Source organism: Sinocyclocheilus rhinocerous, unplaced genomic scaffold (genome assembly GCF_001515625.1).
Source record: "Sinocyclocheilus rhinocerous isolate Xijiao unplaced genomic scaffold, SAMN03320098_v1.1 scaffold872, whole genome shotgun sequence".
NCBI lineage: Eukaryota > Metazoa > Chordata > Actinopteri > Cypriniformes > Cyprinidae > Sinocyclocheilus > Sinocyclocheilus rhinocerous.
Window position 1 is genome coordinate 236,094 of NW_015639510.1, and position 13,820 is coordinate 249,913.

A 13,820-nucleotide genomic window follows, 5' to 3' on the forward strand; every position below is an offset into this window, starting at 1 on the left:
GGCGAGTAATTTGAAGGCTAATTTTCATTTTTGGGTGAACTAACCCTTTAATATATACCTTTATGCATGTATATTATGCACTGTTTATTTAAGATTTCATTCGTGAGATTTACCGACTCCAGGAAGGATGTTTGTGTCGTTGAGCAGCAGTTTATGACTGTGCTTGTTCTCCAAATGAGGTTTCAAGATGAAGTTGACAAATTTCCTGTCATTCTCATTGCTGACATATGAGATGTAGGCGTCACACATTTTGCCATCTGAGAAACCATCAGCAAAAAATCATCATGAAATGCAGTATGTTACCACAGATGATAAAGGGCTTTAACATACAGAATGCAGACTAACCATTGAGCTCATACTCTCCATAAATGTTCCTATACCACAGTTTAAAGTTGAGTCGGCACTTGGAATAGACCACCGCTGCCAGAGCGAGCACAAGCAGCAGGACCACTGACGCCACCACTGCCCCGGTGTGACTTGGGGATTCTGTGCATAAAAGATGGGATAAACCTTATTTTCAAGTACACAGAAAGAATCTGAATAAAATTTTAGAGCATTTGTAAGGATAAATGGATGAAGAATATGAGAATGCATTGTATAATATTGAAGTAGGCTATATTAAAAGACTAAAGTAAATCATTTGTTTCTTACTGTATTCCTTTACGATGAATTGCGCTGTGCTGTTCCTCACCACGCAGAAATACACACCAAAATCAGCCTGATCTGTCAGGGTCAGTGTTAATTCACTGCTCTTAATGATGTGACCCTCATCAGGGTACCTGCCAGGTGTTTACATTTATTAGAGTGAGAAATATTGAACAATATTTTGACTTAAACTAGTTAATTTGTGCTTTGAAATGAAGCACATTTTTCAAGCATTAGTATCGGCTGTGTTCAAAATAGCATACTAGCATGCTACTCATAGTATTTCCCTAGTAAGTGTACTACACAGAGTATGCCAATTGTATGCATTCAGAGAAAACTGATGATGTACAATGCCAAACTATGCTATATACAACAAGAGTACACTGTGAGGTGCATACAGTATGTCCCACAATGCAATCTGCTTGACTTAAAAAAATACCTACATCTGTAATGAATTTCTGTAATTACATTGTAATTACACTGTTGATCCATCCCTTACACCTTAACCCACCCTTAAACCTACCCATACCACCAAACCTGTCCCTAACTTTACCCATGTCACACCACACAATAGCAGCAAATGTGTTTTGCAATGCAATATGAACACAATAAGTACGTTGTACTTATTTTTTGATGTAAGTATATAGTAGTTACATAAAAAAAATTATATAAAGTGGGACCACTGATTATTTATTTAAATAGCGAAAAGAAACTCCTTTCCAGAAAATTTGGTTAAAAATAAATTTAAAACAAGCCATTTTTTTTATTTCCAACAAACATGGGTGGCTTCTGCTGAAATTAATGAGAAAAAAAATCTCACAATCTAAACTTTTTTCCTTGCAGTGCTTAATTTTATATATTACAATTCAGACTTTGTTTCTCGCAATTCTAAGAAAAAATTTGTGAGAAATAAACTCAAAATTGTGAAATTTAAACTTTTAACTCCCAAAAACTTTAAATTGCGAGATATTAACTCTGAATCCTGACTTTTTTTCTTTCTTGAGTTTACATCTCACAATTCTGACTTTGTATCTTGCAATTCAAACTTTTTTTGTTCTCAAAATTGCATGAAATCGCAAATCTGACTTTTTGGAGTTTGTCTCGCAATTCAGAAATAAAAAAAAATCGCAAAAACAAAAATAAAAAGGTCATTGTGACTTTTACTTACAATTATGATTTTTTTTCTTGCAATTGCTAGTTTAAATCTTGCAATTCTGTGTTCATATCTTGTAATTCTCAAAATGGCAAAAAAGTAATAATTTTAAGACATAAACTTCAGAAAAAAGTCGCAATTACCTTTTTTTTATTTAATTTTTTTTATTCTCTGACGCAACCAGGCTGCCATAGTTTACTGCACAGTATGCAGTACGCTAGTATTTAGAACACACCCATAGTGATTAATTTCACACTAAAGTTACTAAATCTTTCATATGTTTTCACTTCAATATTTCTTCAACCGATACACTGCCTGTATTCAGTATTTGGCACTGTATTGCATCATATACCCACCAGTCTTTTACATTTTCAGAGTTGGTGAGGTTGGTAAGCGGTGTGCCATCTTTTATCCACTCCAGGAGGTCTTTGCAGTCTGAATCGGTGCGGTTTAAACCTATGGAGGCTGTGCAGGTGAGGACCACGCTGTGGCCAAACGTCGCCGAAACCGACTGAGTTTGATCATGCTTGAACTCTGGAACGCTGCTACAAAGTGGATCTTTGTTTTGAGAAGGGGGGGACAAGAAATAAGTGAGTATCAGTGTGTTACAATGGATAAAACTTCACTCTGTGCCAAGTAAACTGCTAGATTCTTTATACAGGTAGATGTGCACACATGAATGGCGCTCAGCTAAAAACAATGACTTCTTTATTTGGCGTAACCTTGCTTGAGTCTTGTGGAGGATATCTAATCTCAGGAGAGATGAGTGAAACCCACAGGTGAGGCTGTTTCTCATCAGCACTGCTTCATATTTCCATGTTTGAGAAACATTTCTACATCTGCCAACATGGATATGGTATTTTATGCTATAAAATGTAAATGGGTTCATAAAAAGTTAATTTAATGGTCATTCATTATGAAGGTTCATTTGAAAGCTTGGCTGGTGACGTGTCCATCAAGGAGTCCATTAATAGACATCACTGCCAACATAAATATTGTACATGTAGATTCCCGGGAACATGGTTGGGAAACTCCAATATGGGCAGAGTTTGGAAGTAGGTCCATAAATCCTTCAACCAACAAATTTTGGGACTGCTTGTATTGGTCATACGCAAGATAATCAGGTCAGGACAGTCAGTTTGACCTTTGACAAACACTGTACACATGATCTCTGAGGATTTGAGGTAAGACAGTTGTTAATTTGTTTCTATGTGATGTGATAGAAAACACCTTTCCAAGAAATGCCTTGGAAAAGGGAAGTGAGGGAAGAAATAGCCCAGACCCTCCCTAATGAGCGGTTTAATAACAAATCCAGTGACCCCACAGGTCAGCTGTGGCATAAATGATGAGCAGCAAGTGATCAAATGTGATTTCAAATTCATATGTAACAGTAGGGCTGAGATATAACCTTAAAGTATACTTATACACCATATACTGTAGCCCTACTTATATTTTTATGTGTACAATAGAGTATCGCTACAGTGCATGAAGTAAATTTCATCATCAGAATAGAACTTGGGTACTGTACATGCAAAGCTAGATTTTTCTAACCATGCATACTCTGTGTGGCTCACACAGCACTTTGAATTTTTTGTCTGTAATTAATTTGTCCACAAGATGGCGACACTGGTCCAAGCCATTTTTTCAGTCGAAAAAGAAAAGGAAGAGGCCAACAACAACAAACTACTGGAGACACAACAAAAATAGACACCCGTGTTATTAGTTTTTTTTTTGGAGGGGGGGTTCAGAGATAAATGCAACGAGTACAAAGTATTTTTTATCACTCATAACATTGCAAGAGAAATAACGCAAACGTCGAACAAGGAAACTATCTAGTGCATGTGTCGAGCACTTGTGTTTGCACACGCTATTAAACATATATTTACTACTATTTTATTAAACCATAAGTACAATTTGAAAGGTTAGGTGTTTGGTGTTATGTATACGCTAAGCATTTGCGTAAAAACTGAAGTATACCTTGGCTAAAATGCCAACGGTTTGCCGCCTGAGTCCTCAGGTTTAGTAGAATGGATTTACAATATCCAGTATATTATCAGTAATTGGGTAATTTAAAAATGTTTTATCAGTATTGGTCAATATCAGGTATGTAATTGTACGCACTTGACATTTAGAATACCTTTGCCGTCATCTACTGTTTAATTAAAGTTTTAATTTTAACTTTAATTTATAACTTTAAGATAATTTAAAAACGATTTAATGTGCGATCACATTACAGAAATTTCGCTGAAATTTTGCGGACAAAAAAGGTCCATTGTCTATAATCTATTGACCGTGCCTTTTTCATACTGTACATTATAATATTGTGATGACTATCAACTTTAAATTTTAGTTTATGTGTTTTATTTTAAATTAATTTAGACAAAATAGTATAGAATTTCAATATCGTTCATGTATCGGTTATCGGTCATAAGATTATCGGTGCTGCATCCCAGTTTTCTAGTATACTAGGTTTAGTAGGTTAAGTATGTAGAGTGTGCTTGCAATATCCCAGCCCAGCATTTGCGTACTTGTGTAAAGTCATGTTTTTCAGTCATGATTTAGTGGGCAATCTATGATGTAAAGTCAGATTAACTGTATATCCATTGTAAAATGTTTACACATTCAACCAGTTCTTAAAGCTGACATTTAACAGCTCACATCTTCGATATCCAGATAGATATAAAGTATCCAAGCATGAAACTGAAAGTACAGAACTAAATTTGCATGTATTCAAAGCAAGTAGGAAGAAACAATAGCAAGTATTTCCTGTAACTCAACTGGCAGAGCACAGTGCTGGGAATGTCAAAGATTCAATTCCCAGGCAATGAACATAGTGATCCATTAATATCTAGAAAATACTGTATTGTAAGTGCCTTTGGACAAATATGTCAGCTAAACTAATAATGTCAATACCAAGGATTCAGAGGCAGGAAAAGACTGGCAGAAGAAGGAAAACAAATATTGACCAAAGCAGAATATACTCTTGTTCCAGAACAAGTTTACACTGCATTGCTCACTTTACGGCCCCTTTTACCAATGTAGGTCAGTCACATGATGGATCACAGATGCTTTACATATGCAAAAAATGGCAACATGTGAAACTAAATTTGCATGTATTCAAAGCAAGTAGGAAGAAACAATAGCAAGTATTTCCTGTAACTCAACTGGCAGAGCACAGTGCTGGGAATGTCAAAGATTCAATTCCCAGGCAATGAACATAGTGATCAATTAATATCTAGAAAATACTGTATTGTAAGTGCCTTTGGACAAATATGTCAGCTAGACTAATAATGTCAATACCAAGGATTCAGAGGCAGGAAAAGACTGGCAGAAGAAGGAAAACAATGTTATGAAAGCAAATATTGACCAAAGCAGAACATACTCTTGTTCCAGAACAAGTTTACACTGCATTGCTCACTTTACGGCCCCTTTTACCAATGTAGGTCAGTCACATGATGGATCACAGATGCTTTACATATGCAAAAAATGGCAACATGTGAAAGCTCATATAGGCAGAAGAGTGATATGTGTATCATCATGACAACAGGTTTGACAAATGCTTTATGCTGTATGAATGCATTTGATAGGATTTTACAGTATTACTATATAACCTATCCCATGGGTTATAACACTAGTCACAACTGTTTAAGGGTAATTACAACTATTTTTAATATCTTTGATCCGTCAGCACTGAATAGTCACTATTACACCAGATCTTTTCACTGTGTAATATTTAAGTAAGATCATTGTTCTGCACTGCAGCCAGTAACTTCATTCAATCATTAATCAGGAGCAGCTGAGCTAAACAGGCAGTTACAAAGTTCCCATTGCAGGTTGAGAGGGTTTTATCCTGGTAGACAAACAAGGTACTAAATTAATGCTTGCATGGATGAGATGAACAATATTAACCGGAAAAACAGCTTCAATGTAAGGGGTCATCAGGCCATCATCATATATTTGTTATGTAAACATGTGAAACATGTGATACATAAAGGCTGAACCATGTTCTTACAAGAGGAGTTTTCAATGTTCAAACAGGGCAAGTTGTCACATGTTTTAAATAATCACTTAAAATTCATTACAATATTTGAGATTTTTGTACATTTGTATTGTACTGTTTCAGGATTTCAGGGTTTTTTGTCTGTTTCACTTTTAAATTTCCCTTAAAAAAACCTATAATATGCTGTTTAATGGCAGATTCCATTGTCACAACTTATCCATAGTGTGTGACAACATGCCCCACAAAAGGTCAATGTAGGCTATTAAATGAACCGTATCTTTTTACAGAGGCAATAGCCGTAAAAATAAAAACACAATTTTGTAGAAAATGCTTTATAGTTTGTCTACACGGAAATTGAAAAACACTAATATTCACTATAGTAAAAATTGTGACAACTAGCCCGCGCTCCCTTAAATATCCCCAGAAGATGATAGATAGATAGATAGATAGATAGATAGATAGAGACTTACCCGCAGACTGAGTAAACGCGAGACATGTCAGATAGAGAATCAAAAGACAACGCCACATCGCAGCCCTCTCATAAATCCTTTCATTCGAGTAAAACAGCTCGTGTGATTAAGTTAAGAAACTCAAACAGAGACTGGAGGTGACATGTCTCGCTGACCAGCTGCATGTAAACGCGGAAGGTTAAACCGAGTCTGTCACCTAGAATCACTGTACTGGGAATACAGGGTCACGTGGTCTGGCTTACCTGAGCTCTTCTCTGAACAGGTACGCAGGCGTTCACATAAGACGCGGTCTCGTGTGAAATACAGCTGGACGGGGCGCTGTGAGATGAGCACCAGGATTGTCGAGACGCGTTTTTTAAAGCTTTAACTATGCTATTTTTAACTGACACGATTGGTGCGCTACGCGGCAACAACTGTGAAACGCTACATAACGTTCAAAAACGCCTGTCTGACGCATGTGTACATTACCAGTATCTAAACATAGCGCAGACGGAACGCAAGAAGTTAGGCGCTTCGAATGAAGAATCGGCAGATATTGTGGTCTGTGAGGATGTCTAACAAGAGAAAGCAGTCAGTTAACATCGCCTAAGCTTGTGGGGGGGGGGAATGGTGACCACTAGCGTCTAAATATTCACTTGTATAGAATTATGAATCCGATTTCAAAGTTAATGTTATTTGTCAACTGCACAGTTAATTGAGGAAATATCATATTAAACACAGTGGGAATCTGAATGAACTCGAGAACCGGATCAGCCCGGTTCAGTGAATCACTTGTGAACTGGATCAGTTGGAAAAGATCCGACTCAAAAGAATGAGTAAACAGGTTAGGTTCCCCTTCTAGGGAACTCCACGCTGCGGCCCCTAGGGGGCACATTGGGGAATGCAGCCTGCATGACCGGTGTCTGAAGCAGTGTGAAACAACGCCAATCTATTGGTCCACATAGGCGGGGTGCCCGGAAGTATAAAAGGGCAACTGCTGAATATGTCATCCATTTAGCTGTCTGAAGGAGACGTAAACAGGCAGGTCGAAGGCATGGCGAGGGGGCACAGCGTCTCGTTCCCTCTCGGGGAACCATGGTTACATGCATAACCCGAGACGTTCCCCTTCTAGGGAAGTCCACGCTGCGCTCCCTAGGGGGCACAATGGGGAACGAAATCCAACCATGCTGTGCCGAGGCACATGCCTGTCCACCTGCTGGGAGAGCACCAAGGAAGCGACAGACATACACCAAGCCTTTCCTCAGAAAGGGGCCACTGACGCCACGGGCTGCTCACACAACTTGGCATTAATGGGGAACCCGATTAGATCAAGGGGAACGTCCCACCCAAGTTAAGAGCACAACTATGACGTCATGGGCCAGGTGGACCAATAGATTGGCGTTGTTTCACACTGCTTCAGACACCGGTAATGCAGGCTGCATTCCCCAATGCGTCTCCTTCCCTCTCGGGGAACCATGGTTACATGCATAACCCGAGACGTTTTTCTTGGCTGTTAAGTCGCAGTTGGTGTTTTAAAGATGCTTTCTTTGGATTATTTGAATACTCAAAAGAGAATATGGGGAAATATTACATCATTCATTTGTATTTGTTGTTGGCTAAATTTCACATTCATAAACAAAAGATTGCTGGCTCTAAACTTTTCTTTTCTTTATTCAAAGTGGACTTGGACAAGTGGAAACTATCCAAAGATCTGCTAATTTGAAAGCATTGAAAACTGTATCTTTATATTCGTCCTTGAGATGTAATTGTAGGCTATATTAAGTTTAAGTTTTTTATCTAAATTGTATCTATGTATCTTCTATTTTTCTCTTTCTTTTATGTTGTCTTTGTTTATAATTGTATTGTCTTAATGGTTTGATGTCTGTACTGTTTAGTAAAAAAAAAAAAAAAGGCGCAGTTGGTTCATTGAGTTCAGTCCGGATGAATTTGATTCCTGAATGAATCACATGTGAACAGCATTTTAAAGGGGTCATATGATGCGATTTCAATTTTTCCTTTCTCTTTGGAGTGTTACAAGCTCTTGGTGCATAAAGAAGATCTGTAAAGTTGCAAACACTAAAGTCTCAAAACCACAGAGATATTCTTTATAAATAAGCGCCGGGACATACGGAAATACAGTATGGTAGGGGCGTAACATTTCCGTCTCACGCTTGAGGTATTCGGCCAATCACAACGCACTGGATATCTGGCCAATCAGAGCACACCTCGCTTTTCAGACCGATTAGTTTTGTAAAAATCGACGCGTTTCAAAAAGGCGGGGCATAGAGGAGAAACAATAATGTACAGTATGTGGAAATAATGTGTTTTTTTTAACTCTAAACCGCATAAACACATTTCATTACACCAAATACACAAAATAATGTTCTTTTTAGCAGCATCATATGACCCCTTTAAAAAAAGATCAGGGTCCAAAGAATGATTAGTTCGTTTGTTCATCCAACATAAAGTAGGTTCGGATGGATGTTCAGTGATTAATAGCTAAAGTTTTGGTCTGTTTTTTAACACAAAACTATCATATGGATTCAGAATAGTTCATTAGTCATATGTGCCACTTTTATGATACTTTAAAAGGACATATCATACATTCACTTTTGGTGCTTCATGGAAAAAAGCAAGCTATGACCACATGTTGAGGTGAGAAAATGTTATTATATATTAATTTCAGGGTGAACTAGTCGTTTACCAGACCAAACATTCAAGAAAATGATTTTGTGAAGTTAATTGACTTGTTTATGGGGAAGTCTCTGCAAACGCTTGTACAGACTGATTATTCCCATCACAGGTGGTGTATTGTTTCCAAGCTGTGGATCAGAAAGGACCTGAATGACCTGCTGAACAAGATAAAGGTGGCCTTCAGGTCTGAGAAGACTGAGGGACTGAACGCACGCGATGCTGAAGAAGATGCATTGTGATGAAAAACGCTGCAGGGGATGAACTGTAGTACAAGCTTCAACAGAACAATGTGAAGCAGGACAGGAGGAACCGACACTGCCGAAAACAGCCTGGTAACCTTTATAGCCAACAGCAAACACAAACAGACTGCAAGTTAAATACAGTAAAAAAATATACATGCAATATATATATTATAAAGACTGGAGATAATTTATATATCAAGTTGTTTATTTTGCTGCACTGTAAATCATATAGAGTCAAGAAACAACTGAAGATCATGTTCTTGTGAATTAATCATGTCCATTACATGAGTTTTTGTAGACAAAATATGGCAAGAAATAATTTTTTTCAAACATTATTATTTTCTCAGCATATACACAGATATATCCATAAATAAGTATTTCTACCTTCAAGAAATAATATATTAACTCACATTTCATTCCACTAAAAATTACAACTAAAACATTTTACAGATTTCTTTTTCCCCCCCTCTTTTTTCCATAAGCCATTCGTGTTTAAACAATATGCAATAAGAGTCATAAAGAAAAAGTGGAGAATAGACGTCTTGAGACACACACTTCTCAACTTGTGGCATTGGACATTTCTTTAAAATTCAACACATCAAATGTGTTCGGTTTTAGATTATAATTAATAATAGAGCAAAAACAATGTGGTGTCTTTTTTTCAATTGCTGCTGCTGTACAAAACAGTGTGGCACTAATTTCTATATAAAATGACTCTTCTCATGACAGCTAGGCTGAAAATTAAATCATATTGGCCATGTTATACATAAAAACATTTGGGTAATCCTTTATAATAACTTTCATGACTATAATAAGTCCATAACAGACTATATTAAATAAGCATATAATGTTTAACAGAATGTTCATTCATAAGGCCCATTAGTGGCATTTCATAATCATCTTAGAAGTAACGTGATTTAGAAATCAATTCAGCTTATAAATTAAACATAATATGCAGTTGATTATTGTATTGTTATTTCATAATTGCCATTATTTCAATATTGCACTTGCTACATTGGGTATTGAACTGCTGGTCTGTTAACTATTATATGCCATCTGTCATTAATAAAAGTTATTATAAAGTGATTCCCACACTGGATCGGTTTATTTTAGTGTCTATTTTCAAATAGTCATGTATTGGTGGATAATATATATGGCATTGAAATTTTGGTTTGGTGGGAGACGAAGAGAGAATAACAAAACATATAGAAACACTGTCCTAGACAAACACTTTCATGACTTTCTGACAACTACAATTAATAAACTAAAGCCTTTGAAGAGATTTTGAAATGAAAACTCAATTCAACCCACTTAATTTTTTTCCTTCACCAACATTTCTGACCAGCAGTACCTTATCGACACATTTTTTTTCCCTGCAAAAAGCATTAAAATATTTATATTTCAAATTACAGTCCTTTTTATAATGAATCATTAAGAATAAAAACATACAAAAATGTGATTTGACAGTATTTGACACAATCATATTCCTTTAAAAACTGTATAAATATGAAAACATTTAAACTCAATTCCACATCAGCTCATCATCCAGTAGAAGAGTTTTGCACCAAAAATATGAGAGATCATATCCAGCTCTGGCTTGGGTTTCTGCACCTCTTGGCAAACGTCCTGTCAGATTTAGTCTGTACGTCAAGTAATGGACATTTCGATGGCTGTTGAATGCCTATTTTGTTGTATCTAGTGGTTGGACTTGCAGTGCAGTGAGTCACAGTGAGGCGTCAGATATTGCACTAGATAATGACTGATAGCTTGTGTATCTTCCTCATGCCAAAGCTGAAATCATCACACGTTCAGTAGATGTGAGGCCGCGTTGATCTCTGTGGCTCGTGCTGTCGTCCATCTTCAGGTCACCTCGGTGAGGGTCTCTTGTAGTATCCTCTGTGCCAGTGTAATAATGGCAATGTCAAACATTCCTTGATGTGCTCCAGTTCGGCCTGCATACGATCTCTCTTCAGCGCCAGGTTGTGCTTCTGTGCCAATAGGTCCTAGTTATGGTAGAAAGAGGGAAAACATACATTGTTTAAACAATATTTACTCAAAAGTTCACAAAATAACCCATTGACAATTGGTAGATTTCAAAGCTGACACAAGGGGGAGCTAATGCTGCTGTGAATGTGATTGTCAACAAAGCCGAATGTCGGTCAAGAGTGTGTTTCCCGTTCAATGAAGTACAGTAACTCGCTGCTTAACCACAATGCAACGGATCATTGGAGAAATTAAAGCTGCAGTCCGTCAGTTCTGCCTCTTTGTCGCCATCTCTGTTTGAAATCTGCAATTGCAGCTGTTTGCGGAATTATCTTCCTTGCGCGGGTTGTGCATTTAGCGCGGATGAATCGAATGTTTTGAGGAGCATGTGTGGATACTGTACTTAGGAATCACAGATTCTAGCCTACGTCTTGGAATATATGACCCAAATAAGAATTGTCACTGGATATTGTCATCTGAACGAGTAACAAATCTGCCACTTTTGTTCTGACCAACTGAGGAAAAAAGCATTACAATAAATTGCGCTACCAATTGTGATGAAATCTAACGATCACTTAGCTCATATCACATCAAACCATGCAAATTATTATTATTGTTATACTTTGTTCTCAAATTGTTAATGTTAACATCATCAGCATTGTGTGTATGTAGTGTGTATTATAGCGTTACATGTACATACAGTCTAATATCTAATTGTCATACCATTCGAATTTCATATAAAGAAATGATTTTAATCCAAAAATCAAATTATTCTTCCTTCGAACTGGTTCTCTTTAAAATACAAAAAACTGTGTAATCCCACGTAGGCTATCTGTAATCAGAAGCACATTTAAAACTGGAATATAATTTCATTTCAGTCACATGTGTTTCATAAACACATAATCCTTTCTGGATTACAATCCGCCATCAAAATGATACATTTAATTATTCCATCTGCTGTGAGAAAAGGCTGATCCAGCTTACTAGACTGGACGCATTCTTTATGTTTACAGATGTGATGTAATGACGCGGCAGCATGCTCGAATTTCCCGCAAATTCCTACCCGTACCACTCAAATTAGAAAACATTATTATAAGATAACCGTTGTGAATCGGGCTAAAGTAAGGCGATAGTTTCGAACACTGGCTGGTTATGTACTTGCTCAAATATTGCTTTCGGATCATTTTTAACCAAAAAAAGTTACGGACTGCAGCTTTAAGTAGCTAATTATGATTGTTTCTAAAAACAGTAGTAACTTTGTCGCAGTCAGTCGTTCAACGTTATAGAAATGTCTCTAATCATGACAACTTCGGCTAAGTTTGAGATTTAATTATAAAGTCAGATATTGCTGTAAATAATGAACATGTCATGTGAGGACCATTTTGCTACTTTTTGTTCTCGGTTGTTTTGCTTTATTTTCAGATGTTTGATTTAATATATGTGTAAAAAACTATGATGAGGACAAATCATTTTGTAGTACAGCATTTTTTTATTTTAATTTAAATCAATACTCAAGTTGTTTCACATGTTCCTGCACAGCATTTAACATTTTTTATAAATGAGCAAATATTCAGAAAGATGCTGAATGTTGTTAATATTATAAATGATATAATAATGATAATATTTATAATATTTACATAAAATATAAATCTAATAAAATTATATATATACGTGTACATATCTATCTATCTATCTATCTATGTATATATATATATTGAATTACTGGGACACAGAAAGTTTCCTTATAAATCACTTTCACATTGTAATACCTATGTCATACCCATGTCATTATACAAATTTGTGTCCCCATAAACCACTCAAACCAGTGCACACAAACAATGCCCAACGCCAAATCTATACAATGGAAGACAATTTAAAACCATTAAAATGCTCAATGGAACAGCCACAAGATGTAAACAATGTGTGTGAAGAAATGCTTACTAACCTTTTCAGCGTCAAAATAATAAACGATGAAACATACAAATATAATAATCTTTAAAAGAAATAAAACAATAGAAAATAAAATAATATGCAAATACAAATAGAATATATTCTTACCCTCATGCTATGAGAAAGCTGTTCGGCTGTGAGAGTGAGATTGTAATGCTGCGTCTCCAGACGTCTACACTCGCTCTGGAGAACCTGCTGCTCGATACTTTTCTCTGAAAGATAGACAGACAGGAAAGAGAGAGAGAGACAGGTGAGCAATACACTATAATCAAACAGCAGAATGCAAACATACACTCCAAAAAGCCAATATTCCGCAACCACAGACAATTCAAAGTGCGTTTACCATTATTTGGCAAATTTTCAAGGACGAAATCAAGAAATTCGTGCAATTTTGCGCGAGGGCGAAAAGTTTCCTAACAGATTCGCAACAGGTTCAAGCTGCTCAGGCAAATTTGCTGCTTTGGCCAACAGAAAGCTGCTTGGTTCGAAAGTGACACACTAGGTATGTTTACATGGACACTTTTTGCTTCCATCAGAATGAATTCATTCTGATTGACGAATCCGAACGTAGTGTTTACATGAACGCTAAATAAAGTGATCGGGTTGATATGCGCGTTTATATGTCACAAGCTTCTGATCGGATTTAATCTTTTGACATGCGCACACTGCATGAATATACAGAGTTTCCCGCTGTTGTCGCATAC

At 36.6% G+C, this 13,820-nt stretch overlaps 1 protein-coding gene and 1 pseudogene across 1 annotated transcript in view; both read right to left on the reverse strand.

Moving 5' to 3' along the window:
- Window positions 1-6,371, reverse strand: part of LOC107751271 (single Ig IL-1-related receptor-like) — a 10,214-nt pseudogene extending 3,843 nt beyond the window's left edge.
- A 3,015-nt stretch (window positions 6,372-9,386) lies between these two features.
- LOC107751270 (genetic suppressor element 1-like) overlaps window positions 9,387-13,820 on the reverse strand; it is a 54,341-nt gene continuing 49,907 nt past the window's right edge. Inside the window, exons 16-17 of the mRNA XM_016566948.1 lie at window positions 13,225-13,328; window positions 9,387-11,186 (exon numbers count right to left, since the gene is read on the reverse strand). Coding sequence (XP_016422434.1) covers window positions 11,049-11,186; window positions 13,225-13,328 — 242 coding nt within the window. The 3' untranslated portion in view covers window positions 9,387-11,048. The remainder of the gene's footprint in view (window positions 11,187-13,224; window positions 13,329-13,820) is intronic.